This window comes from Agelaius tricolor, unplaced genomic scaffold, assembly GCF_023055355.1.
Source record: "Agelaius tricolor isolate 1412-34295 unplaced genomic scaffold, bAgeTri1.0.p SCAF_154, whole genome shotgun sequence".
Lineage (NCBI taxonomy): Eukaryota > Metazoa > Chordata > Aves > Passeriformes > Icteridae > Agelaius > Agelaius tricolor.
The window spans coordinates 104,547-128,238 of NW_027269414.1; the positions used below are offsets into that span (position 1 = coordinate 104,547).

A 23,692-nucleotide genomic window follows, 5' to 3' on the forward strand; every position below is an offset into this window, starting at 1 on the left:
AGGGGAAAAATGGGGGAAAAAGTGGGGGAAAATAGGGGGGAAATGGGGGAAAATGATGGGGGAAAATGGGGGAAAATTGGGGGGAAAGTGGGGGGAAATGGGGGAAAAAGTGCGGGAAAATTGGGGGAGAATAGGGGGAAAATTATGGGGAAAAATTGGGGGAAAATTGGGGGGAATAGGGGAAAAAGTGAGGGAAAATTGGGAGAAAATAGGGGGAAATTTGGGGGAAATTGGGGGGAAATGGGGGGAAAATTGGGGGGGAAAGTGGGGGAAAAAGTGGGGGAAAAATGGGGGAAAATGGTGGGGGTAAGTGGGGGAAAATGATGGGGGAAAAAGTGAGGGAAAAGATGGGGGAAAATGGGGGGGGGAATGGGGGAAATGATAGGGGAAAATTGGGGGAAATTATGGGGGAAAAAGAGGGGGAAATGGGTGGGGAAAAATGGGGAAATTTATGGGGGAAAAGTGGGGAAAAAGATGGGGGAAAATAGGGGGAAAAGTGGGGGAAAATTGGGGGAAAAGTGGGGGGAAATTGGGGGAAATGGGGAAAAATGGGGGAAAATTGGGGGAAAAGGGGGGAAATGGGGGGGAAGTGGGGGAAAATGATGGGGGAAAATTGGGGGAAATGGTGGGGGAAATAGGGGGAAAATGATGGGGGAAAAAGTGGGGGAAAATTGGGGGAAATGATGGGGAAAATGTGGGGGAAAATGGGGGGAGGAAATAGGGGAAAAAGTGAGGGAAAATGAGGAAAAGTGAAGGGGAAAAAGTGAGGGGAAAGAGGGGGAAAATGGGGGGGAAATGGGGAAAATGATGGGGAAAATTGGGGGGAAAAGTGGGGGAAAATGGGGGGGGAAGTGAGGAAAAATTGGGGGGAAATGGGGGGGAAATAGAGAATTAATGGGGAATTATTGGGGGGTTAACAGGGAATTAACAGGGAAAATAATAGGGGAATAATGGGGAATTAATGGGGAGATAATGGGGAATTAATGGGGAAAATAATGGGGAATTAATGGGAAATCAATGAGGAATTAATGGGGATTAATGGGACAAATGGGGAAAATTGGGAGAATAATGGGGAATTAATGGGGTATTAATAGGGGAATAACAGAGGAAATAATGGGGAAAAAATGGGGAAATAATAGGGGGAAAAAATGGGGATAATATGGGGAAAACCAGGGAAAAATGATCAGGAAAATGGGGGAAAAATGGAAATAATGGGGGAAAAATGGGGAATTAATGGGGAAAAAATGGGGAATTAATGGGGAAAAATGGGGAATTAATGGGGAAAAGAGTGGCCCTCCCCTCTTTTCGTGCTCCTCCCCATTTTGGGGTCCCCTGTCACAGTTTTGGGGTCCCCGTCAGTTTTTGGGGTCCCCCGTCCAGTGTCCCTGAGCTCGCCCTCGGCCTCGGCTCGGCCAGGACGGGTCCAGGCCGGGTCAGCCGGACGGCCCGTGTCCCGGACACGAGCACCTGGGGATCAGCGGGGCGTCAGGGGGACAGGCCCCCCAAAAAACAACACTGAACCCCCAAAAATCCTGCCTGAACCCCCAAACCCTGCCTGGTCCGAGTAATCGACCCCGGCCACCGTCAGCGTGTCCCCGGCCACCGAGAACCTGGGGGACAGGGGGACATCAGGGACCCCAAAAACCAACCCTGAACCCCCAAAAACCCCCAAAAACCTGCCGGGGACCCCCCAAAAAACCTGCCTGATCCCGGTAATCGACCCCGGCCCTGGTCCCTGTAATTACCCCTGTAATCCCCGGCCACTGAGAACCTGGGGGACAGGGGGCGTCAGGGACCCCCAAAAACACCCCTAAACCCCCCAAAACCCCCAAAAATCCTGCCTGAACCCCCAAAAAACCTGCCTGAGACCCCCCAAAAACCCCCAAATGCCAAACCCTGCCTGGTCCGGGTAATCGACCCCGGCCACCGTCAGCGTGTCCCCAGCCACCGAGAACCTGGGGGACAGGGGCGTCAGGGACCCCTAAAAACACCCACAAAAAACCCAAATCCTGCCTGAGACCCCCCCCCCCCCAAAACCCCTCAGATCCTGTCTGGGATCCCCCGAAATCCCAAATCCTGTCTGGGGCCTCAAAATCCCCCAAATCCTTCCTGGGACATCCCCAAATCCCCCCCAAACCCTTCCTGGGACCCCCAAACACCTCCCAGGATCCCACCCAGGACCTCTCCATCCCTTCATTTGTCGCTCTCAGCGCTCTTGAACTCGGCGCTCCTGTCCCACAGCCAGAGGAGACCCCCCAAAATCCCCCCCAAACCCATCCTGGGACCCCCAAACCCATCCTGGGACCCCCAAATCCTCCCCAAACCCATCCTGGGACCCCCAGACCCTCCCCAAACCCATCCTGGGACCCCCAAACCCATCCTGGGACCCCCAAATCCCCCCAATTCCCCCCCAGCCCCTCACTTGTCACTGTCAGGGCTCTCCAGCACGGAGCTCCCATTACACAGCCAGAGGAGACCCACCCTCAAATCCCCCCCAGACCCATCCTGGGACCCCCAAATCCTCCCCAAACCCCTCCAAACCCCCCCAGTTCCCCCCCAGCCCCTCACTTGTCGCTGTCAGGGCTCTCCAGCACGGGGCTGCCGTTCCTGAGCCAGAGGAGACACCCCCAAACTCATCCTGGGACCCCCAAATCCCCCCCAAACCCTTCCTGGGACCCCCAAATCCTCCCCAAACCCATCCTGGGACCCACAAACCCTCCCCAAATCGCTCCCAAACCCATCCTGGGACCCCCAAACCCTCCCCAAACCCCCCCAAATCCCCCCCAGTTCCCCCCCAGCCCCTCACTTGTCGCTGTCAGGGCTCTCCAGCACGGGGCTGCCGTTCCTGAGCCAGAGGAGCCCGCGGGGCTCCAGGCCGGGGTCCCAGGTGGCCCCGCAGGTGAACGTCACCGTCTCGCCCTTCTTGGCTGTGACGCTCTGGGGGGGCACCTCGATCCGGGTGGCCGCTGGGGACGGGGGGGACAGCGTGAGCTGGGGGGCTGGGGGCGTTTGGGGGGTCCCAGGATGGGTTTGGGGGGTCCCGGGATGGGCTTGAGGGGTCCCAGGATGGGTTTGGGGGGGATTTGGGGGACCCAGGATGGGTTTGGGGGGTCCCAGGATGGGTTTGGGAGGATTTGGTGGGCCCAGGATGGGTTTGGGGAGGATTTGGGGGTATCAGGATGGGTTTGAGGGGTCCCAGGATGGGTTTGGGGAGGATTTGAAGGACCCAGGATGGGTTTGGGGAGGATTAGGGGGACCCAGGATGGGTTTGGGGTGTCCCAGGATGGGTTTGGGGGGTCCCAGGATGGGTTTGGGGAGGATTAGGGGGTTCCAGCAAGGTTTTGGGGGGGTCCCAGGATGGATTTGGGGAGTCCCAGGATGGGTTTGGGGAAGATTTGAAGGACCCAGGATGGGTTTGGGGAGGATTTGGGGATCCCAGGATGGGTTTGGGGGTCCCAGGATGGGTTTGGGGAAGATTTGGGGGTCCTAGGATGGGTTTGGAGGGGATTTGAGGTGTCCTGGAAGGCGCTGGGGGGGCACCTCAATCCGGGTGGCCGCTGGGGACAGGGGGGACAGCGTGAGCTGGGGGGCTGGGGGGGTTTGGGGGGTCCCAGGATGGGTTTGGGGGCTCCCAGGAAGGGTTTGAGGAGTCCCAGGATGGGTTTGGGGGGGATTTGGGGGTCCCAGGAAGGGTTTGGGGAGGATTTGGTGGTCCCAGGGTGGATTTGGGGGCTCCCAGGATGGGTTTGAGGGGTCCCAGGATGGGTTTGGGGGGTCCCAGGATGGGTTTGGGGAGGATTTGAAGGGCCCAGGATGGGTTTGGGGGCTCCCTGGATGGGTTTGGGGGTCCAGGGATGGGTTTGGGGAGGATTTGGGGGTCCCAGGAAGGGTTTGGGGAGGATTTGGGGGTCCCAGGATGGGTTTGGGGAGGATTTGGGGATCCCGGGGCTCTCAGGGGTTTCCCGGGGGGGTTTCCCAGCAGTTTCCCAGGAGTTTCCCAGGAATTTCCCAGGAATTTCCCAGGAGTTTCCCAGGAATTTCCCGGGAGTTTCCCAGGAGTTTCCCCGGGGTTTCCCAGGGCGGATCCCAGGAGTTTCCCAAGGCGGATCCCAGGAATTTCCCAGGAATTTCCCAGGAGTTTCCCAGGAGTTTCCCGGGGTTCCCGGGGGTTTCCTGGGGCGGTTCCTGGGGGGGGTCTCAGGTTGGGCTCAGGAGTTTCCCGGGGGTTTCCCGGGGGGGTTTCCCAGGAGTTTCCCAGGAGTTTCCCAGGAGTTTCCCAGGAGTTTCCCAGGGGTTTCCCGGGGGTTTCCCGGGGGGGTTCCCAGGGGGGTTTCCCAGGAGTTTCCCAGGAGTTTCCCGGGGGTTTCCCAGGAGTTTCCCAGGAGTTTCCCAGGGTGGATCCCGGGGGGGTTTCCCGGGGGGGTTTCCCGGGGGTTTCCAGGAGTTTCCCGGGAGTTTCCCAGGAGTTTCCCGGGAGTTTCCCAGGAGTTTCCCAGGGGTTTCCCAGGAGTTTCCCGGGGGTTTCCCGGGGGGTTTCCCAGGGCAGATCCCAGGAGTTTCCCAGGAGTTTCCCGGGGGTTTCCCGGGGGTTTCCCGGAGTTTCCCAGGAGTTTCCCAGGAGTTTCCCAGGAGTTTCCCGGGGGTTTCCCGGGGGTTTCCCGGAGTTTCCCAGGAGTTTCCCAGGGGTTTCCCGGGGTTTCCCGTGGCTCCCTCACCCCGCACGTCCAGGCGGGCGCTGACGCTGGCGTTGCTGTGGCCGTTGTGGGCGCGGCAGGTGAAGAGCCCGGAGTCGGCGCGGGCCGCGGGGCCCAGGCGCAGGGAGCCGTTGGTGAAGGCGAAGGCGCGATCGTCCTGCAGGGCCGGCTCCAGCGCCGGGCTCAGCCTGCGGGGACCGGGCACGTTCGGGGGGTCCTCAGCAGGTTTGGGGGTCCTGAGGAGATTTTCTGGGGGGTCTTGAGCAGGTTCTGGGGGGTCCAGAGCAGGTTTTGGGAGAGATTTGGGGAGGTCCTGAGCAGGTTTTGGGGGGCCCGGAGCAGGTTCGAGGGGGTCTGGAGCAGATTCTGGGGGGTCCTGAGCAGGTTTTGGGGGTCCTGAGCAGGTTTGGGGGGTCCGGAGCAGGTTTTGGGGGGTCCTGAGCAGATTCTGGATAGAGTCCTGAGCAGATTTGGCGGGGGGTTGAGGGGTCCTGAGCAAATTCTGAGGGGTCCTGAGCAGATTTTGGAGGGGGCTTGGGGGGTCCTGAGCAGATTCTGAGGGGTCCTGAGCAGATTTTGGTGAGTTTTGAGCAGATTTTGGGAGGTTTTGGGGGGAGGTCCTGAGCAGATTCCAGGGGGTTTTGGGAGGACACTGAGCAGATTTCGGGGTATTTTGTGAGGACATTGAGCAGAATTTGGGGTATTTTGGGAGGACATTGAGCAGAATTTGGGGTATTTTGGGAGAACATTGAGCAGAATTTGGGGTATTTTGGGAGAACATTGAACAGAATTTGGGGTATTTTGGGAGGACATTGAGCAGAATTTGGGGTATTTTGTGAGGACATTGAGCAGAATTCAGGGTATTTTGTGAGGATATTGAGCAGATTTCAGGGGGTATTTTGGGCGGACATTGAGCAAATTTCAGGGGCTTTTGGGAGGATATTGAACAGAATTTGGGAGGACATTGAGCAGAATTTGGGAGGACATTGAGCAGAATTTGGGATATTTTGGTAGGACGTTGAGCAGATTTCAGGGTATTTTGGTAGGATATTGAGCAGATTTCGGGGTATTTTGAGAGGCTATTGAGCAGATTCCGGGGTATTTTGTGAGGCCATGGAGCAGCCCTCGGGGCGTTTTGTGAGGATATTAAGCAGATTTGGGGGTATTTTGTGAGGCCATTGAGCAGAATTTGGGGTATTTTGTGAGGCTATCGAGCAGAATTCAGGGTATTTTGTGAGGCTATCGAGCAGCCCTCGGGGCGTTTTGGGAGGATATTGAGCAGATTTCAGGGGGTATTTTGTGAGGCCATCGAGCAGAATTCAGGGTATTTTGTGAGGCTATTGAGCAGATTCCGGGGTATTTTGTGAGGCTATCGAGCAGCCCTCGGGGCGTTTTGGGAGGATATTAAGCAGATTTTGGGGTATTTTGTGAGGCTATGGAGCAGATTCCGGGGTATTTTGTGAGGCTGTCGAGCAGCCCTCGAGGCGTTTTGGGTCTGGGGTCTCTCACCACTCCACGGTGGGCGCGGGGGCCCCGAAGGCCCGGCAGTGCAGCAGCGCTGTCTGGTTCTCCACCACCGTGTAGAGCTCCAGCTCCGGCGTCAGGATCTGCACCGGCAGCTCTGGGAGGGGTTTGGGGGGTCAGGGATCCCCAAATTCACCCCGAGGGGGCTCCAGGGGGGACATGGAGCAGAGCTGAGGGGGAGTGGGGGGTTTGGGGGGACATGGAGCAGATTCTGGGGGGTTTTGGGGGGATATTGAGCAGATTTTGAGGGGATATTGAGCAGATTTTGGGGGGACACTGAACAGATTTTGGGGGCTTTGGTGGGGGGATATTGAGCAAATTTTGGGGGGTTTTGGGGGGTCCTGAGCAGATTTTGGGGGTGTTTGGGGGGGACATTGAGCAGATTTTGGGGGGATATTGAGCAGTTTTTGGGGGGATATTGAGCAGGTTTTGGGGGGATATTGAGCAGTTTTTGGGGGGATATTGAGCAGGTTTTGGGGGGTTTTGGGGGGGACATTGAGCAGATTTTGGGGGGGATATTGAGCAGATTCTGGGGGGTTTTTGGGAGGATATTGAGCAGATCTTGGGAAGGTCCTGGAGGGTTTAGGGTATTTTGGGGGGCTTTAGGGTGTTTTGGGGATTTGGGGGTGTTTTGGGGATGTTTTAGGGGGATGCTGAGCAGATTTTGGGAGGTTTTAGGGTGTTTTAGGGGGGACATTGAGCAGATCTTGGGAGGGTCCTGGGGGTGTTTTGGGGGTTTGTGGTTTTTGGGGCGTTTTGGGGCGTTTTGGGGGTGACTCACCCATGACGTAGACGAAGGCGTTGGCCAGGAGCCGCCCGTGGCTGTTGCTGGCCTCGCACTGAGCCACCATGGAATCATTGGGCTCCAGGCGGGACAGGATCAGAGCCCCGTCCCGGAGAGAGCGGCGCCCCGAGTCCGGCAGCTCTGGGGACATCATTGGGGACATTGGGGACATCAAAAACCATCCCTGGGGACATCAAAAACCATCCCAGGGGACACCAAAACCATCCCTGGGACAGGACCAGGGCCCCGTCCTGGAGAGAGCGGCGCCCCGAGTCTGGGAGCTCTGGGGACATTGGGGACATTGGGGACATCAAAAACCATCCCTGGGGACATCAAAACCATCCCTGGGACAGGATCAGAGCCCCATCCCAAAGGGAGTGGGGCCTCGAGTCCAGCAAGTCTGGGGACATCATTGGGGACATCATCGGGGACATTGGGGACATCATCGGGGACACCAAAACCAACCCAGGGGACAGGATCAGAGCCCTGTCCCAGAGGGAGCAGTGCCCTGAGTCTGGCAGTTCTGGGGACACCATTGGGGACATGGGAGACATTGGGGACATCAAAACCATCCCTGGGACAGGATCAGAGCCCCGTCCCGGAGAGAGCGGCGCCCTGAGTCTGGGAGCTCTGGGGACATCATTGGGGACATTGGGGACATCATTGGGGACATCAAAACCACCCCTGGGACAGGACCAGGGCCCCGTCCCGGAGAGAGCGGCGCCCTGAGTCTGAAAGGTCTGGGGACACCATTGGGGACATCAAAAACCAACCCAGGGGACACCAAAACCATCCCTGGGACAGGATCAGAGCCCCGTCCCAAAGGGAGTGGGGCCTCGAGTCCGGCAAGTCTGGGGACATTGGGGACATCATTGGGGACAGTGGGGACATCATTGGGGACACCAAAACCAACCCAGGGGACACCAAAACCATTGGGGACAGGATCAGAGCCCCATCCCAGAGAGAGCGGCGCCCCGAGTCTGGGAGCTCTGGGGACATTGGGGACATCATTGGGGACACCAAAACCAACCCAGAGGACACCAAAACCAACCCAGGGGACACCAAAACCAACCCAGGGGACACCAAAACCAACCCTGGGGACACCAAAACCCAGGGCACCGGGGTGATTGGGGCCCCAAGTCCAGCAGGTCTGGGGACATCATTGGGGACATCAAAAACCAACCCAGGGGACACCAAAATCATCCCTGGGGACAGGATCACCCCCCCAAACCCCCAACCACCTCAAATCCCCTCCTCGAGACCCACAAAACCTCCCCAAAATCCCCCAAACCCCCTCCCCAGCCCCCAAATCCCTTCCAAATCCCCCCAAATCCCCTCCCCAGCCCCCCAAATCCCCCCCAAGCCCCCCCAGCCCCCCTCCCCAGCCCCCCTCGCCCCCTTTGCCCCCTACCCTCGATGGGGACCCCGTTGAGGCTCCAGCTGACGCGGGGCCGGGGTTTGCCGCCCACCTGGCAGTCCAGGCGCGCCGTCTCCCCCGGGCCGAACACCCCGCTCTGGGGCCGGCGCAGCCAGTACGGGGCAGCTGGGGACACTGCGTGAGACTGGGGCCCTCCCAGTGCCTCCCAGTACAGCCCAGTACAGCCCAGTACAGCCCAGTATAGCCCAGTGCTCCCCCAGTACATCCCAGCCCCGCTCTGGGGCCGGCGCAGCCAGTACGGGGCAGCTGGGGACACTGCGTGAGACTGGGGCCCTCCCAGTGCCTCCCAGTACAGCCCAGTATAACCCAGTGCTGCCCCGGTACATCCCAGCCCCGCTCTGGGGCCGGCGCAGCCAGTACGGGGCAGCTGGGGACACTGCGTGAGACTGGGGCCCTCCCAGTACAGCCCAGTGCCTCCCAGTATAACCCAGTGCCCATCCCAGTACAGCCCAATATCACCCAGTGCTCCCCCAGTACAGCCCAGCCCCGCTCTGGGGCCGGCGCAGCCAGTGCGGGGCAGCTGGGAACACTGCGTGAGACTGGGACCCTCCCAGTATAGCCCAGTATAGCCCAGTTTGTCCCAGTCCATCCCAGTACCCTGCACGGTGACCCTGTGGCTCCCAGTCCCTCCCAGTTTGTCCCAGTCCATCCCAGTACCCTGCACGGTGACCCTGTGGCTCCTCCTGGCCCTGACTAGCCCCCAGCCCATCCCAGCCCATCCCAGTCCATCCCAGTTCCTCCCAGTTTGTCCCAGTCCCTCCCAGTCCCTCCCAGTCCCTCCCAGTTTGTCCCAGTCCCTCCCAGTATATCCCAGTCCATCCCAGTACCCCGCACGGTGACCCTGTGGCTCCCAGTCCATCCCAGTCCATCCCAGCCCATCCCAATCCATCCCAGTCCCTCCCAGTTAGTCCCAGTTTGTCCCAGTCCCTCCCAGTCCATCCCAGTCTATCCCAGTCCCTCCCAGTCCCTCCCAGTTTGTCCCAGTTTGTCCCAGTTTCCCCAGTACCCTGCACGGTGACCCAGTGGCTCCTCCTGGCTGTGCCCAGCCCCCAGCCCCTCCCAGTTTGTCCCAGTATATCCCAGTCCATCCCAGTACCCTGCACGGTGACCCGGTGGCTCCCAGTTTGTCCCAGTATATCCCAGTTTCCCCAGTACCCTGCACGGTGACCCGGTGGCTCCTCCTGGCCGTCCCCAGCCCCCAGTCCCTCCCAGTATATCCCAGTATATCCCAGTCCATCCCAGTACCCTGCACGGTGACCCAGTGGCTCCCAGTCCCTCCCAGTTTGTCCCAGTTTCCCCAGTACCCTGCACGGTGACCCTGTGGCTCCCAGCCCATCCCAGTATATCCCAGTATATCCCAGTTTCCCCAGTACCCTGCACGGTGACCCTGTGGCTCCCAGCCCATCCCAGTATATCCCAGTATATCCCAGTTTCCCCAGTACCCTGCACGGTGACCCGGTGGCTCCTCCTGGCCCTGACTAGCCCCCAGCCCATCCCAGTATATCCCAGTTTGTCCCAGTTTCCCCAGTAACCTGCACGGTGACCCGGTGGCTCCTCCTGGCCCTGACTAGCCCCCAGCCCATCCCAGTCCCTCCCAGTTTGTCCCAGTATATCCCAGTTTCCCCAGTACCCTGCACGGTGACCCGGTGGCTCCTCCTGGCTGTCCCCAGCCCGTTGGTGGCCCCGCACTCGTAGTCGCCATCGTCGGCCTCGCTGACGTTGAGCAGCCTCAGGGTGTGGTTGAAATTGTCCAGCACGGCCCGGCCCGGCGGCAGCGGCGCGTTCAGGCGGCGCCACCACACCCAGGGCGTGGGGCTGCAACAGAACCGGGGATAAACCGGGGTTAGACCGGGATTGAACCGGGATTGAACCGGGGTTAAACCGGGGTTAAACTGGGGTTAAACTGGGATGAACCTGGGATAATCCCTGGCACCCCTGGGATATCCCCCGGGTACACCCAGATCCGTTCAGCCGGCACCACCACACCCAGGGCGTGGGGCTGCAACAGAACCGGGGATAAACCGGGATTAAACCGGGGTTAAACTGGGGTTAAACTGGGATAAATCTGGGATGATCCCTGAGACCCCTGGGATAACCCCCGGGTACACCCAGATCCGTTCAGGCGGCGCCACCACACCCAGGGCGTGGGGCTGCAACAGAACCGGGGATAAACCGGGATTAAACTGGGGTTAAACTGGGGATAAACCGGGGTTAAACCTGGGACGATCCCTGAGACCCCTGGGATAACCCCAGGATTTCGTTCAGGTACACCCAGGTCTGTTCAGGCGGCGCCACCACACCCAGGGCGTGGGGCTGCAACAGAACCGGGGTTAAACCGGGCTTAAACCGGGGTTAAACCGGGGTTAAACTGGGGTTAAACCAGGATAATCCCTGGCACCCCTGGGATAACCCCAGGATTTCGTTCAGGTACACCCAGGTCCGTTCAAACGGCGCCACCACACCCAGGGTTAAACCTGGGTTAAACCGGGATTGAACCGGGCTTAAACTGGGGTTAAACTGGGATTGAACTGGGATGAACCTGGGATGATCCCTCTGGATCCCCCCAAGACCTCCCAGACTCCCCCCAGAACCTCCCAGACCCTTCTGGACTCCCCCAGAACCCCTCAAAACCCCCCAAGACCCCTCTGGATCCCCTCAGACCCCCCTCAAAACCCCCCAGGACCCCCTCAAAACCCCCCAAGATCCCCCCCAGGACCCCCTCAAGCCCCTCCCAGCCCCCCTGGGACCCCCCTGTGCCCCCTCCCCACTCACAGCCCCTCGGCGATGCACTCCAGCACCAGCGTCTCCCCCCTCAGGGCCACGTGCGTGGGTTGGGGGTCCCTGGGGACCACCAGGCGGGGAGGCCTCGACCTCACCGAGTTACCTGGGGGGGGAATGAGGGGTTAGAGACCCCCACAGAGCCCCCCCAAATTCCTGGGGACCCCCTCCCCACCCCAAACCTCCCAAAAACTCCCTCGGATTCAGGAGGATCCCACCCGAAACAGCCCAAATTTCTGAGGAGCTTCCCAAAATCCACCCCCCAAAACTGAGGGTCTGGGGTGCCCTGCAGGAGGATTTGGGGTTCAGGGGTCGCCTAGAGGGGGTTTGGGGTTCCTGAAGGAGGATTTGGGGTCCCCTGAATGAGGATTTGGGGTTTTGGGGTCACTAAAGGGGGATTTGGGGTCCCCTGAAGGAGGATTTGGGATTTTGGAGTCCCCTAAATGAGGATTTTGGATTCAGGGATCCCCCTAAATGAGGATTTGGGGTTTTGGGGGTCACTAAAGGGGGATTTGGGGTCCCTGAAGGGGGATTTGGGGTCCTCCACAGGATGCTTTTGGATTTTGGGGTCCCCTGAAGGAGGATTTGGGATTTTGGAGTCCCCTGAATGAGGATTTGAGGTTCAGGGATCCCCCTAAATGAGGATTTCGGATTTTGGTGTCACTAAAGGGAGATTTGGGGTCCTCCAGAGGGGAATTTAGGATTTTGGGGTCCCCTAAACAAGGATTTGGGTTTTGGGGTCCCCTGAAGGAGGCTTTGGAGTTCTGGGGTCCTGTAAACAAGGTTTTGGGGTTCAGGGATCCCCTAAACGAGCCTTTGGGGTTTTGGGGTCCCGTAAATGAGAATTTGGGCTTTTGGGGTCCCCTAAACGAGGCTTTCAGTTTTTGGGGTCCCCGTAAATGAGAATTTGGGCTCTTGGGGTCCCCTGAAGGCTGTTCTGGGGTTTTGGGGTCCCCTGAAGAAGGCTTTGGGGTTCTGGGGTCCCATAAACGAGGATTTGGGCTTTTGGGGTCCCCTGAAGGAGGTTTTGGGGTCCCCTGAAGGAGGCGTTGGGGTTTTGGGGTCCCCTAAATGAGAATTTGGGCTCTTGGGGTCCCGTAAATGAGAATTTGGGTTTTTGGGGTCCCCTGAAGGAGGCGTTGGGGTTCTGGGGTCTCCTGAAGGAGGCGTTGGGGTTCTGGGGTCCCCTAAACGAGGCTTTGGGGTTCTGGGGTCCCCTGAAGGAGGCGTTGGGGTCCCCGAAGGAGGCGTTGGGGTTTTGGGTTCCCCTAAACGAGGCTTTGGGGTTCTGGGGTCCCCTGAAGGAGGCGTTGGGGTTTTGGGGTCCCCTGAAGGAGGCGTTGGGGTTCTGGGGTCCCCTGAAGGAGAATTTGGGGTTCTGGGGTCCCCTGAAGGAGGCGTTGGGGTCCCCTGAAGGAGGCATTGGGTTTTTGGGGTCCCCTGAAGGAGAATTTGGGGTTCTGGGTCCCCTGAAGGAGGCTTTGGGGTTTTTGGGGTCCCCTGAAGGAGACTTTGGGGTTTTTGGGGTCCCCTGAAGGAGAATTTGGGGTTCTGGGGTGCAGCTCACTGGGGGTGACGCGCAGGTCCAGCGGCTCCTTCTGGATGATGGTGCGGGGGCCCAGGTAATGGGCGTGGCAGATGTAATCGGGGTGGCTGTCCCCGACCTGGGCGTTGGCAAAGTACAGGAACCCGTCCTGGCCCATGCTCACCCGGGCGTCCTGGGCGATGTGCATGATCCCTGGGGGACAAAAACCCCAAAACTGACCCCAAAACTGCCCCAAAACTGTCATAAACCTGCCCTAAAACCAGCCCCAGGAACCCGTCCTGGCCCATGCTCACTCGGGCATCCTGTGCGATGTGCATGATCCCTGTGTGGGAAAAACCCCAAAACTGACCCCAAAACTGCCTAAAAACTGTCATAAACCTGCCCCCAAAACTGGCCCTAAAACCAGCCCCAGGAACCCGTCCTGGCCCATGCTCACGCGGGCGTCCTGGGCGATGTGCATGATCCCTGGGGGACAAAAACCCCAAAAGTGACCCCAAAACTGCCTTAAAACTGACCCCAAAACTGTCATAAACCTGGCCTAAAACTGTCCTAAACCTGCCCTAAAACTGTCTTAAAACTGACCCCAAACCTGACCCCAAAACTGTCATAAAACTGATCCTAAAACTGACCCTAAAGCAGCCCCAGGAACCCGTCCTGGCCCATGCTCACCCGGGCGTCCTGGGCAATGTGCATGATCCCTGGGGGACAAAAACCCCAAAAGTGACCCCAAAACTGACCCCAAAACTGTCATAAACCTGCCCTAAAACTGACCCCAAAACTGCCTTAAAACTGACCCTAAAACTGTCATAAACCTGCCCTAAAACTGTCATAAACCTGCCCTAAAACTGTCTTAAAACTGACCCCAAAACTGCCTTAAAACTGACCCAAAACTGACCCTAAAGCAGCCCCAGGAACCCGTCCTGGCCCATGCTCACCCGGGCGTCCTGGGCAATGTGCATGATCCCTGGGGGACAAAAACCCCAAAAGTGACCCCAAAACTGCCTTAAAACTGACCCTAAAACTGCCTTAAAACTGATCCTAAAACTGACCCCAAAACTGACCCCAAAACTGTCATAAACCTGCCCTAAAATTGACACTAAAACTGCCCTAAAACTGCCCCCAAACCTGCCCCCAAAGCAGCCCCAGGAACCCGTCCTGGCCCATGCTCACGCGGGCGTCCTGGGCGATGTGCATGATCCCTGGGGGACAAAAACCCCAAAAGTGACCCCAAAACTGCCTTAAAACTGACCCCAAAACTGTCATAAACCTGGCCTAAAACTGTCCTAAACCTGCCCTAAAACTGTCTTAAAACTGACCCCAAACCTGACCCCAAAACTGTCATAAAACTGATCCTAAAACTGTCCTAAACCAGCCCCAGGAACCCGTCCTGGCCCATGCTCACCCGGGCGTCCTGGGCAATGTGCATGATCCCTGGGGGACAGAAACCCCAAAAGTGACCCCAAAACTGCCTTAAAACTGACCCTAAAACTGCCTTAAAACTGATCCTAAAACTGACCCCAAAACTGTCATAAACCTGACCCCAAAAGTGACCCCAAAACTGCCTTAAAACTGTCATAAACCTGCCCCCAAACCTGACCCCAAAGCAGCCCCAGGAACCCGTCCTGGCCCATGCTCACCCGGGCGTCCTGGGCAATGTGCATGATCCCTGTGTGGGAAAAACCCCAAATCTGACCCCAAAACTGCCTTAAAACTGACCCTAAAACTGCCTTAAAACTGATCCTAAAACTGACCCCAAAACTGACCCCAAAACTGCCTTAAAACTGACCCAAAACTGACCCTAAAGCAGCCCCAGGAACCCGTCCTGGCCCATGCTCACCCGGGCGTCCTGGGCGATGTGCATGATCCCTGGGGGACAAAAACCCCAAAACTGACCCCAAAACTGACCCCAAAACTGTCATAAACCTGACCCCAAAAGTGACCCTAAAACTGTCTTAAAACTGACCCCAAAACTGACCCCAAACCTGCCCCCAAAGCAGCCCCAGGAACCCGTCCTGGCCCATGCTCACTCGGGCATCCTGTGCGATGTGCATGATCCCTGTGTGGGAAAAACCCCAAAACTGACCCCAAAACTGACCCTAAAGCTGACCCCAAAACTGTCCTAAACCTGGCCCCAAAACTGACCCCAAAACTGCCTTAAAACTGTCCTAAACCTGCCCTAAAACCAGCCCCAGGAACCCGTCCTGGCCCATGCTCACCCGGGCATCCTGGGCAATGTGCATGATCCCTGGGGGACAAAAACCCCAAATCTGACCCCAAAACTGCCTTAAAACTGACCCTAAAACTGACCCTAAAACTGTCATAAACCTGCCCTAAAACTGTCTTAAAACTGACCCTAAAACTGCCCTAAAACTGCCTTAAAACTGACCCTAAACCTGACCCCAAACCTGCCCCCAAAGCAGCCCCAGGAACCCGTCCTGGCCCATGCTCACTCGGGCGTCCTGGGCAATGTGCATGATCCCTGGGGGACAAAAACCCCAAAAGTGACCCCAAAACTGACCCCAAAACTGTCCTAAACCTGACCCCAAAAGTGACCCCAAAAGTGACCCCAAAACTGTCATAAAACTGATCCTAAAACTGACCCTAAAGCAGCCCCAGGAACCCGTCCTGGCCCATGCTCACCCGGGCGTCCTGGGCGATGTGCATGATCCCTGGGGGACAAAAACCCCAAAAGTGACCCCAAAAGTGACCCCAAAACTGCCTTAAAACTGACCCTAAAACTGCCTTAAACCTGCCCTAAAACTGCCTTAAAACTGATCCTAAAACTGTCATAAACCAGCCCCAGGAACCCGTCCTGGCCCATGCTCACCCGGGCATCCTGGGCGATGTGCATGATCCCTGTGCCGGAAAAACCCCAAAAGTGACCCCAAAACTGACCCCAAAACTGCCTTAAAACTGACCCTAAAACTGTCCTAAACCTGCCCTAAAACTGTCTTAAAACTGCCCCCAAAAACCTGACCCCAAACCTGACCAAGGACCCCAAAACCTGACCCCAAACCTGCCCCCCAGCCTGATCCCAAACCAATCCCGGGCTCAGGGGGTCCCCAAAACGTGACCGAGGTTCAGGGGGGATTATGGGGGGGCCATGGGGTCCAGGGGGGAATTTTGGGGTGCACAGCGGGATTTCGGGGTTCAGGGCAGGATTTGGGCTTTCAGGGGAGGATTTTGAGGATTTTGGGGTTCAGGGGAGGATTTTGGGGTTCAGGGCAGGATTTTGGGGTTCAGGGGAGGATTTGGGGGTTCAGGGCAGGGTTTTGGGGTTCAGGACAATCCCCCAGCCCCATTGCTCACGGCTGTTGAGCCAGTAGATCCTGGGGGGCACAGTGGGGATTTCGGGGTGCGCAGTGGGATTTGGGGGTTCAGGGGAGGGTTTTGGGGTTCAGGGCAGGGTTTTGGGGATTTGGGGGTTCAGGGGAGGGTTTTGGGGTTCAGGGCAGGGTTTTGGGGTTCAGATCAATCCCCCCCAGCCCCATTTGCTCACGGCTGTTGAGCCAGTAGATCCGGGGGGATTTGGGGGTTCAGGGGAGGATTTTGGGGTGCACAGCGGGGATTTTGGGGTGCAGTTCAATCCCCCCCAGCCCCATTGCTCACGGCTGTTGAGCCAGTAGATCCGGGGGGCCACGGCGCTCGGGGGGGGCTCGCAGGGCAGCACCACGGGGTCCCCCTCCTCCACCTGCACCGGCGTCACCTTCTCCTTGGGCCACTGCGGCGGGGCTGGGGGGGCAATGGCTGTGGCACCCCAAAAACCAACGGGGAACCCCAAAACAGGGACCCCAAATACCCACAGGATCCCCTTCTCCTTGGGCCACTGCGGCGGGGCTGGGGGGGCAATGGCTTTGGCACCCCAAAAACCCAGGGAACCCCAAAACAGGGACCCCAGAAACCCAGGGAACCCCAAAACAGGGAACCCCAAATACCCACAGCACCCCAAATACCCACAGGAATCCCAAAACAGGAACCCCAAAAACCCACAGCACCCCAAATACCCACAGCACCGCAAAACCCACAGCACCCCAAATACCCACAGGAGCCCCTTCTCCTTGGGCCACTGCGGCGGGGCTGGGGGGGCAATGGCTGTGGCACCCCAAAAACCCAGGGAACCCCAAAACAGGGACCCCAAATACCCACAGGATCCCCTTCTCCTTGGGCCACTGCAGCGGGGCTGGGGGGGTGATGGCTGTGGCACCCCGAAAACCAACGGGGACCCCCAAAACCCACAGCACCCCAAATACCCACAGGGAGCCCCTTCTCCTTGGGCCACTGCAGCGGGGCTGGGGGGGTGATGGCTGTGGCACCCCGAAAACCAACGGGGACCCCAAAACCCACGGGGAACCCCAAATACCCATGGGGAACCCCAAACAGGGACCCCAAATACCCACAGGATCCCCTTCTCCTTGGGCCACTGCGGCGGGGCTGGGGGACAGAGGCTGTGGCACCCCGAAAACCCAGGGAACCCCAAAACCCACAGGGAACCCAAAAACCCACAGGAATCCCAAACAGGCACCCCGAAAACCCACAGGGACCCCAAAAACCGACGGGGACCCCAAAACAGGGAACCCCAGAAACCCACAGGGAACCCCTTCTCCTTGGGCCACTGCGGCGGGGCTGGGGAACAGCGGCTGTGGCACCCCGAAAACCAACGGGGACCCCAAAACCCACAGGGAACCCCAAAACAGGGACCCCAAATACCCACAGGCAGCCCCTTCTCCTTGGGCCACTGCGGCGGGGCTGGGGGCGATGGAGGCTGCGGCACCCCGAAAACCAATGGGGACCCCAAAACCCAGGGAACCCCGGAACAGGGACCCCAAAAACCCAGGGAACGCCAAAATCCACAGGGACCCCAAATACCCACAGCACCCCGAAAACCCAGGGAACCCCAAAACAGGAACCCAAAACAGGGAACCCAAAAACCCACAGGGACCCAAAACAGGAACCCCAAAAACCCACAGGAACCCAAAACAGGAACCCCAAAAACCCACAGGGACCCCAGAAACTCACAGGAACCTAAAACAGGGACCCCAAAAACCCAACAGGAACCCAAAACAGGGACCCCAAAAAACCCACGGGAACCCAAAAGAGGGACCCCAAAACCCAACCAGGAACCCCAAAACCCAACCAGGAACCCAAATCCCACCAGGGACCCCAAAACCAGACAGAGGCTCCTGCGCTGTCCCTGGGGATTTTGGGGTGGATTTAGGGGATTTAGGGGCCTCACTCTCAGCGGTGACGCGGGAGCTGGGGGACAGCGCCGTCCCCAGCGCGGTTTTGGGGTGGATTTTGGGGTTTTTGGGGCTATTTTGGGGCCGGTTTAGGTGATTTAGGCACTCACTCTCTGCGATCACCCTGCTCTTGGGTGACAGCGCTGTCCCCAGTGCGGTTTGGGGTTATTTTGGGGTGATTTTGGGGTTATTTTGGGGTTATTTTGGGGTGTGTTTAGGTGATTTGGGCACTCACTCGCAGCAATGACCCTGCTCTCGGGGGACAGCGCGGTTTGGGGTTATTTTGGGTGGGATTTAAGGGGTTTTTGGGGTTATTTTGGGGTGATTTAGGGGTTATTTTGGGGCAGGTTTAGGTGATTTAGGCACTCACTCTCGGCAATGACCCTGCTCTCAGGTGACAGCGCCGTCCCCAGCGCAGTTTTGGGGTGGATTTAAGGGGTTTTTGGTGCTATTTTGGGGTTATTTTGGGGCAGGTTTAGGTGATTTAGGCACTCACTCTCAGCAATGACCCTGCTCTCAGGTGACAGCGCTGTCCCAGTGTGGTTTGGGGTTAGTTTGGGGTTATTTTGGGGTTATTTTGGGGTTATTTTGGGGTTATTTTGGGGCGGGTTTAGGTGATTTAGGCACTCACTCTCAGCAATGACCCTGCTCTCGGGTGACAGCGCTGTCCCCAGCGCAGTTTGGGGTTATTTTGGGGTGGATTTAAGGCGTTTTTGGGGTGTGTTTAGGTGATTTAGGCACTCACTCTCAGCAATGACCCTGCTCTCGGGGGACAGCGCGGTTCAGGGTTATTTTGGGGTGGATTTAAGGGGTTTTTGGGGCAGGTTTAGGTGATTTAGGCACTCACTCTCAGCAATGACCCTGCTCTCGGGTGACAGCGCTGTCCCAGCGTGGTTTGGGGTGATTTTGGGGTTATTTTGGGGTGTGTTTAGGTGATTTAGGCACTCACTCTCAGCAATGACCCTGCTCTCGGGTGACAGCGCTGTCCCCAGTGTGGTTTTGGGGTGGATTTAAGGGGTTTTTGGGGTGTGTTTAGGTGATTTAGGCACTCACTCTCAGCGATCACCCTGCTCTCGGGTGACAGCGCTGTCCCCAGCATGGTTGGGTGGGTTCAGGGTTATTTTGGGGCTATTTTGGGGCAGGTTTAGGTGATTTAGGCACTCACTCTCTGCGATCACCCTGCTCTTGGGTGACAGCGCTGTCCCCAGTGCGGTTTGGGGTTATTTTGGGGTGATTTTGGGGTTATTTTGGGGTGTGTTTAGGTGATTTGGGCACTCACTCGCAGCAATGACCCTGCTCTCGGGGGACAGCGCGGTTTGGGGTTATTTTGGGTGGGATTTAAGGGGTTTTTGGGGTTATTTTGGGGTGATTTAGGGGTTATTTTGGGGCAGGTTTAGGTGATTTAGGCACTCACTCTCGGCAATGACCCTGCTCTCAGGTGACAGCGCTGTCCCCAGTGTGGTTTGGGGTTATTTTGGGGTTATTTTGGGTTATTTTGGGGCGGGTTTAGGTGATTTAGGCACTCACTCTCAGCAATGACCCTGCTCTCGGGGACAGCGCTGTCCCCAGTGTGGTTTGGGGTTATTTTGGGGTGGATTTAAGGGGTTTTTGGGGCAGGTTTAGGTGATTTAGGCACTCACTCTCAGCAATGACCCTGCTCTCAGGTGACAGCGCTGTCCCCAGTGTGGTTTGGGGTTATTTTGGGGTGGATTTAAGGGGTTTTTGGGGTGTGTTTAGGTGATTTAGGCACTCACTCTCAGCAATCACCCTGCTCTCGGGTGACAGCGCTGTCCCCAGCGCGTTGGTGGCCTCGCAGCGGAACCGGCCCTGCAGGCGCCCGGCCAGGCTGGCGTTGATGACCAAGGTCCCCCCCCCGGGGGACACCGAGACCCCCGCGAGCTCCGCTGGGGACAGCGACGGGGACGGGAAGGGGCGGCCATCGCGGGTCCAGCGGAACCTGCGGGGACACGGGGACGGTGACACAGGGACAGGACAGGGGGACAGTGACAGCAGGGCAGGGACACAGGGACAGTGACACAGGGACAGGGACAGGGACACGGGACAGGGACAGGGACACGGGGACAGCGACGGGGACGGGAAGGGGCGCATCGCGGGTCCAGCGGAACCTGCGGGGACACGGGGACGGTGACAGGGATGGGGGGACACGGACAGGGACACAGCGACAAGGACAGTGACAGGGACACAGGGACAGGGACATGGGGACGGTGACATGGGGACATGGGAACAGGACACGGGGACAGGGGGACAGGGACAGGGGGACAGGGGGGTGACAGTGACAGGGTGACAGTGGCTGAGGGGACAGCGGACACTCAGGTGACACAGGTGACACTCAGGTGACACCTCAGGTGACACAGGTGACACAGGTGACACTCACTGCACGGGGAGGTGACACAGGTGACACACAGGTGACACACAGGTGACACAGGTGACACTCAGGTGACACAGGTGACACTGAGGTGGCACTCACTGCACGGGGGGGTGACACAGGTGACACTGAGGTGACACTGAGGTGACACACAGGTGACACACATGTGGCACAGGTGGCACTCACTGCACGGGGGGTGACACAGGTGGCACAGGTGACACACAGGTGACACAGGTGGCACACAGGTGACACACAGGTGACACAGGTGACACTGAGGTGACACAGGTGACACTGAGGTGACACACAGGTGACACACAGGTGACACACAGGTGACACAGGTGGCACACAGGTGACACACAGGTGACACAGGTGACACTGAGGTGACACAGGTGACACACAGGTGACACACAGGTGACACACAGGTGACACACAGGTGACACTCAGCTGGCACTCACTGCACGGGGGGGTGACACAGGTGACACACAGGTGACACACAGGACACACAGGTGACACACAGGTGACACTGAGGTGACACACATGTGACACAGGTGACACTGAGGTGACACAGGTGACACACAGGTGACACAGAGGTGACACAGGTGACACACAGGTGACACTGAGGTGACACACATGTGACACAGGTGACACTGAGGTGACACAGGTGACACTCAGGTGACACACAGGTGACACAGGTGACACACAGGTGACACTGAGGTGACACAGGTGACACAGGTGACACTGATGTGACACAGGTGGCACTCACTGCACGGGGGGGTTGCCGCTGGCCGCGCACTTGAGCACGGCGTCGTCGCTGGGGAACACCACGAGCTGCTCCGGGGGCGCCTCCGTCAGCTCGGGGGGCTGCTGGACTGGGGGGGGCAGCGGCTGGGACCCCAAAACAGGCACCCCAAAACCCCAAGGGACCCCAAAACAGCCCCGGGACCCCAACAGGCACCCCAAAACCCACCCGGGACCCCAACAGGCACCCCAAAACCCCAAGGGACCCCAAAACAGCCCCGGGACCCCAACAGGCACCCCAAAACCCACCCGGGACCCCAAAACCCACCCGGGACCCCAACAGGGACCCCAAAACCCCAAGGGACCCCAAAACCCACCCGGGACCCCAACAGGGACCCCAAAACCCACCCGGGACCCCAAAACCCACCCGGGACCCCAACTGGGACCCCAACACAGCCCCGGGACCCCAAAACAGCCCCGGGACCCCACTGGGACCCCAAAACCCCAAGGGACCCCAACACAGACTCCAAAACACTCAGAGGACCCCAAAACCACCCCAGATCCCCCCTCAGGCACCCCAAAACCCTGAAACACCCAGACAACCCCAAACCCACCTGGGACCCCAACAGGGACCCCAAAACAGCCCCAGGACCACCCCAGACACCACAAAACCCCCCAGGACCCCCCCCAGGAACCCCAAAACCTCCCAGGGATCCCCCAGACCACCCAAAACCTCCTTAAAACGCCCCCAGACCCCCCAAACTCCCTTGGATTCCCCCTCAGGGACCCCCTCAGACCCCCCAGCGCCCCCCCAGGACCCCCCAAATCTCCTGGAGACCCCAGACCCCACCAAGGCACCTCGGGGTGACCACAGAGACCCCACCCCAACCCCAAAACGGCCCGGGACCCTCCTCAACACCCCCAGACACCCAAAACCACCCAAAACCTCCTTAAAACGCCCCCAGACCACCCAAAACCCCCCCGGGGTTCCCCCAGACCCCCAAACCCCCCCCTAAATCACCCAAAACCTCCTTAGGACGCCCCAGACCCCCCAAAACCTCCTTAGGACGCCCCAGACCCCCAAAACTCCCCCAGACCACCAAAACCCCCCTAAACCATCCAAAACCTCCTTAGGACACCCCCAGACCCCCCCAAAACCCCCCAGACCCCCCAAACCCCCCTTAGGACGCCCCCAGCCCCCCCAAACTCACGCTCGTGCAGGGAATCTGCACCATCCGGGGGGGGCAGGGGGGGAGAGACACAGCGTGAGTGGGGAGGGGGCTCGGGAGAGACCCCCGGGCAAAGCGGGGGGTCGTGCAAGGGGGGGAGGGGCTCAGAAAATGGGGGGGGGAAAAGGGGTCGGGGGGGGGAAAGCGTGAGGAGGGAATTTGGGGAGGGGTCTTCATGCGGTGGGGGGGACACACAGGGTCAGGGGAGTGAATTGAGGGGGGTCCAGGGTCAAGAGGGTGAATTGAGGGGGGGTCTCCATGCCGGGGGGGTCCCCACGATTGGGGGGGGGTGAATTGAGGGGGGGTCTCTCCATGCCGGGGGGGTCTCCATGCCTGTGGGGGTAGTGAAATGAGGGGGGGTCTCCATGCAAGATGGGGGGGTCCAGGGTCAGGAGAGTGAATTGAGAGGGGTCTCTAAGTTGGGGGGGGTCTCCATGCTCAGTGGTTGAATTGAGGGGGGGGTCCCACGATCAGGGGGTGAATTGAGGGGGGGATCCAGGGGCTTGAGGGTAAATTGAGGAGGGGTCTCCATGCTGGGAGGGTGAATTGAGGGGGGTCCAGGGTGATGAGGGTGAATTGAGGAGGGGTCTCCATGCCAGGGAGGGGGGTCTCCATGCCAGGGGTGTAAATTGAGGGGGGGTCTCCAAGCTGGGGGGGGGGGGGTCTCCATGCCCAGTGGTTGAATTGAGGAGGGGTCCCCACGATCAGGGGGTGTAAATTGAGGGGGGTCCCCACAATCAGGGGGTGTAAATTGAGGGGGGTCCCACGATCAGGGGGTAAATTGAGGGGGGGTCTCCATGCTTGGGGGGTGAATTGAATTGAGGGGGGGTCTCCATGCCAGGGGTGTAAATTGAGGGGGGGGGTCTCCATGCCAGGGGGAATGAATTGAATTGAGGGGGGTCTCCATACCAGTGATGGGGAGGGGTCCCACGATCAGGGGGGTGTAAATTGAGGGGGGGGGTCTCCATGCTGGGGGGGGTGAATTGAATTGAGGGGGGGTCTCCATGCCCAGGGGTGTAAATTGAGGGGGGGTCCCACGATCAGTGGGTGTAAATTGAGGGGGGGTCCCACGATCAGGGGTGTAAATTGAGGGGGGTCCAGGGTAATGAGGGTAAATTGAGGGGGGGGTCTCCATGCCAGGGAGGGGGGGCGCCATGCCAGGGGTGTAAATTGAGGAGGGGTCTCCATGCCGGTGATGGGGAGGGGTCTCCTCATGCAAGCCCCTCCTGGCACAGCAGCACCGTGAGGGGGGGGGGGGGGGGGGGTGGGGTTGACTCGGGGGTGTCACCCCCCCTCCCCCCCCCCCATCCCCCCCCTGTCGCCCCCTCCCCAAATTCC

At 58.8% G+C, this 23,692-nt stretch overlaps 1 protein-coding gene across 1 annotated transcript in view; it reads right to left on the reverse strand.

Annotated features, from left to right (window-relative positions):
- Window positions 1–21,828, reverse strand: part of L1CAM (L1 cell adhesion molecule) — a gene marked incomplete at its 5' end in the record, with an annotated part of 49,164 nt that extends 27,336 nt beyond the window's left edge. Inside the window, 14 exon segments of the mRNA XM_071420632.1 lie at window positions 1,384–1,407; window positions 1,522–1,610; window positions 2,807–2,966; window positions 4,716–4,882; window positions 6,204–6,315; window positions 7,000–7,143; window positions 8,414–8,545; window positions 10,071–10,255; window positions 11,213–11,324; window positions 12,786–12,956; window positions 16,374–16,496; window positions 19,756–19,958; window positions 21,151–21,272; window positions 21,503–21,828. Coding sequence (XP_071276733.1) covers window positions 1,384–1,407; window positions 1,522–1,610; window positions 2,807–2,966; window positions 4,716–4,882; window positions 6,204–6,315; window positions 7,000–7,143; window positions 8,414–8,545; window positions 10,071–10,255; window positions 11,213–11,324; window positions 12,786–12,956; window positions 16,374–16,496; window positions 19,756–19,958; window positions 21,151–21,272; window positions 21,503–21,828 — 2,070 coding nt within the window.
- Between the last annotated feature and the right edge of the window lie 1,864 nt (window positions 21,829–23,692).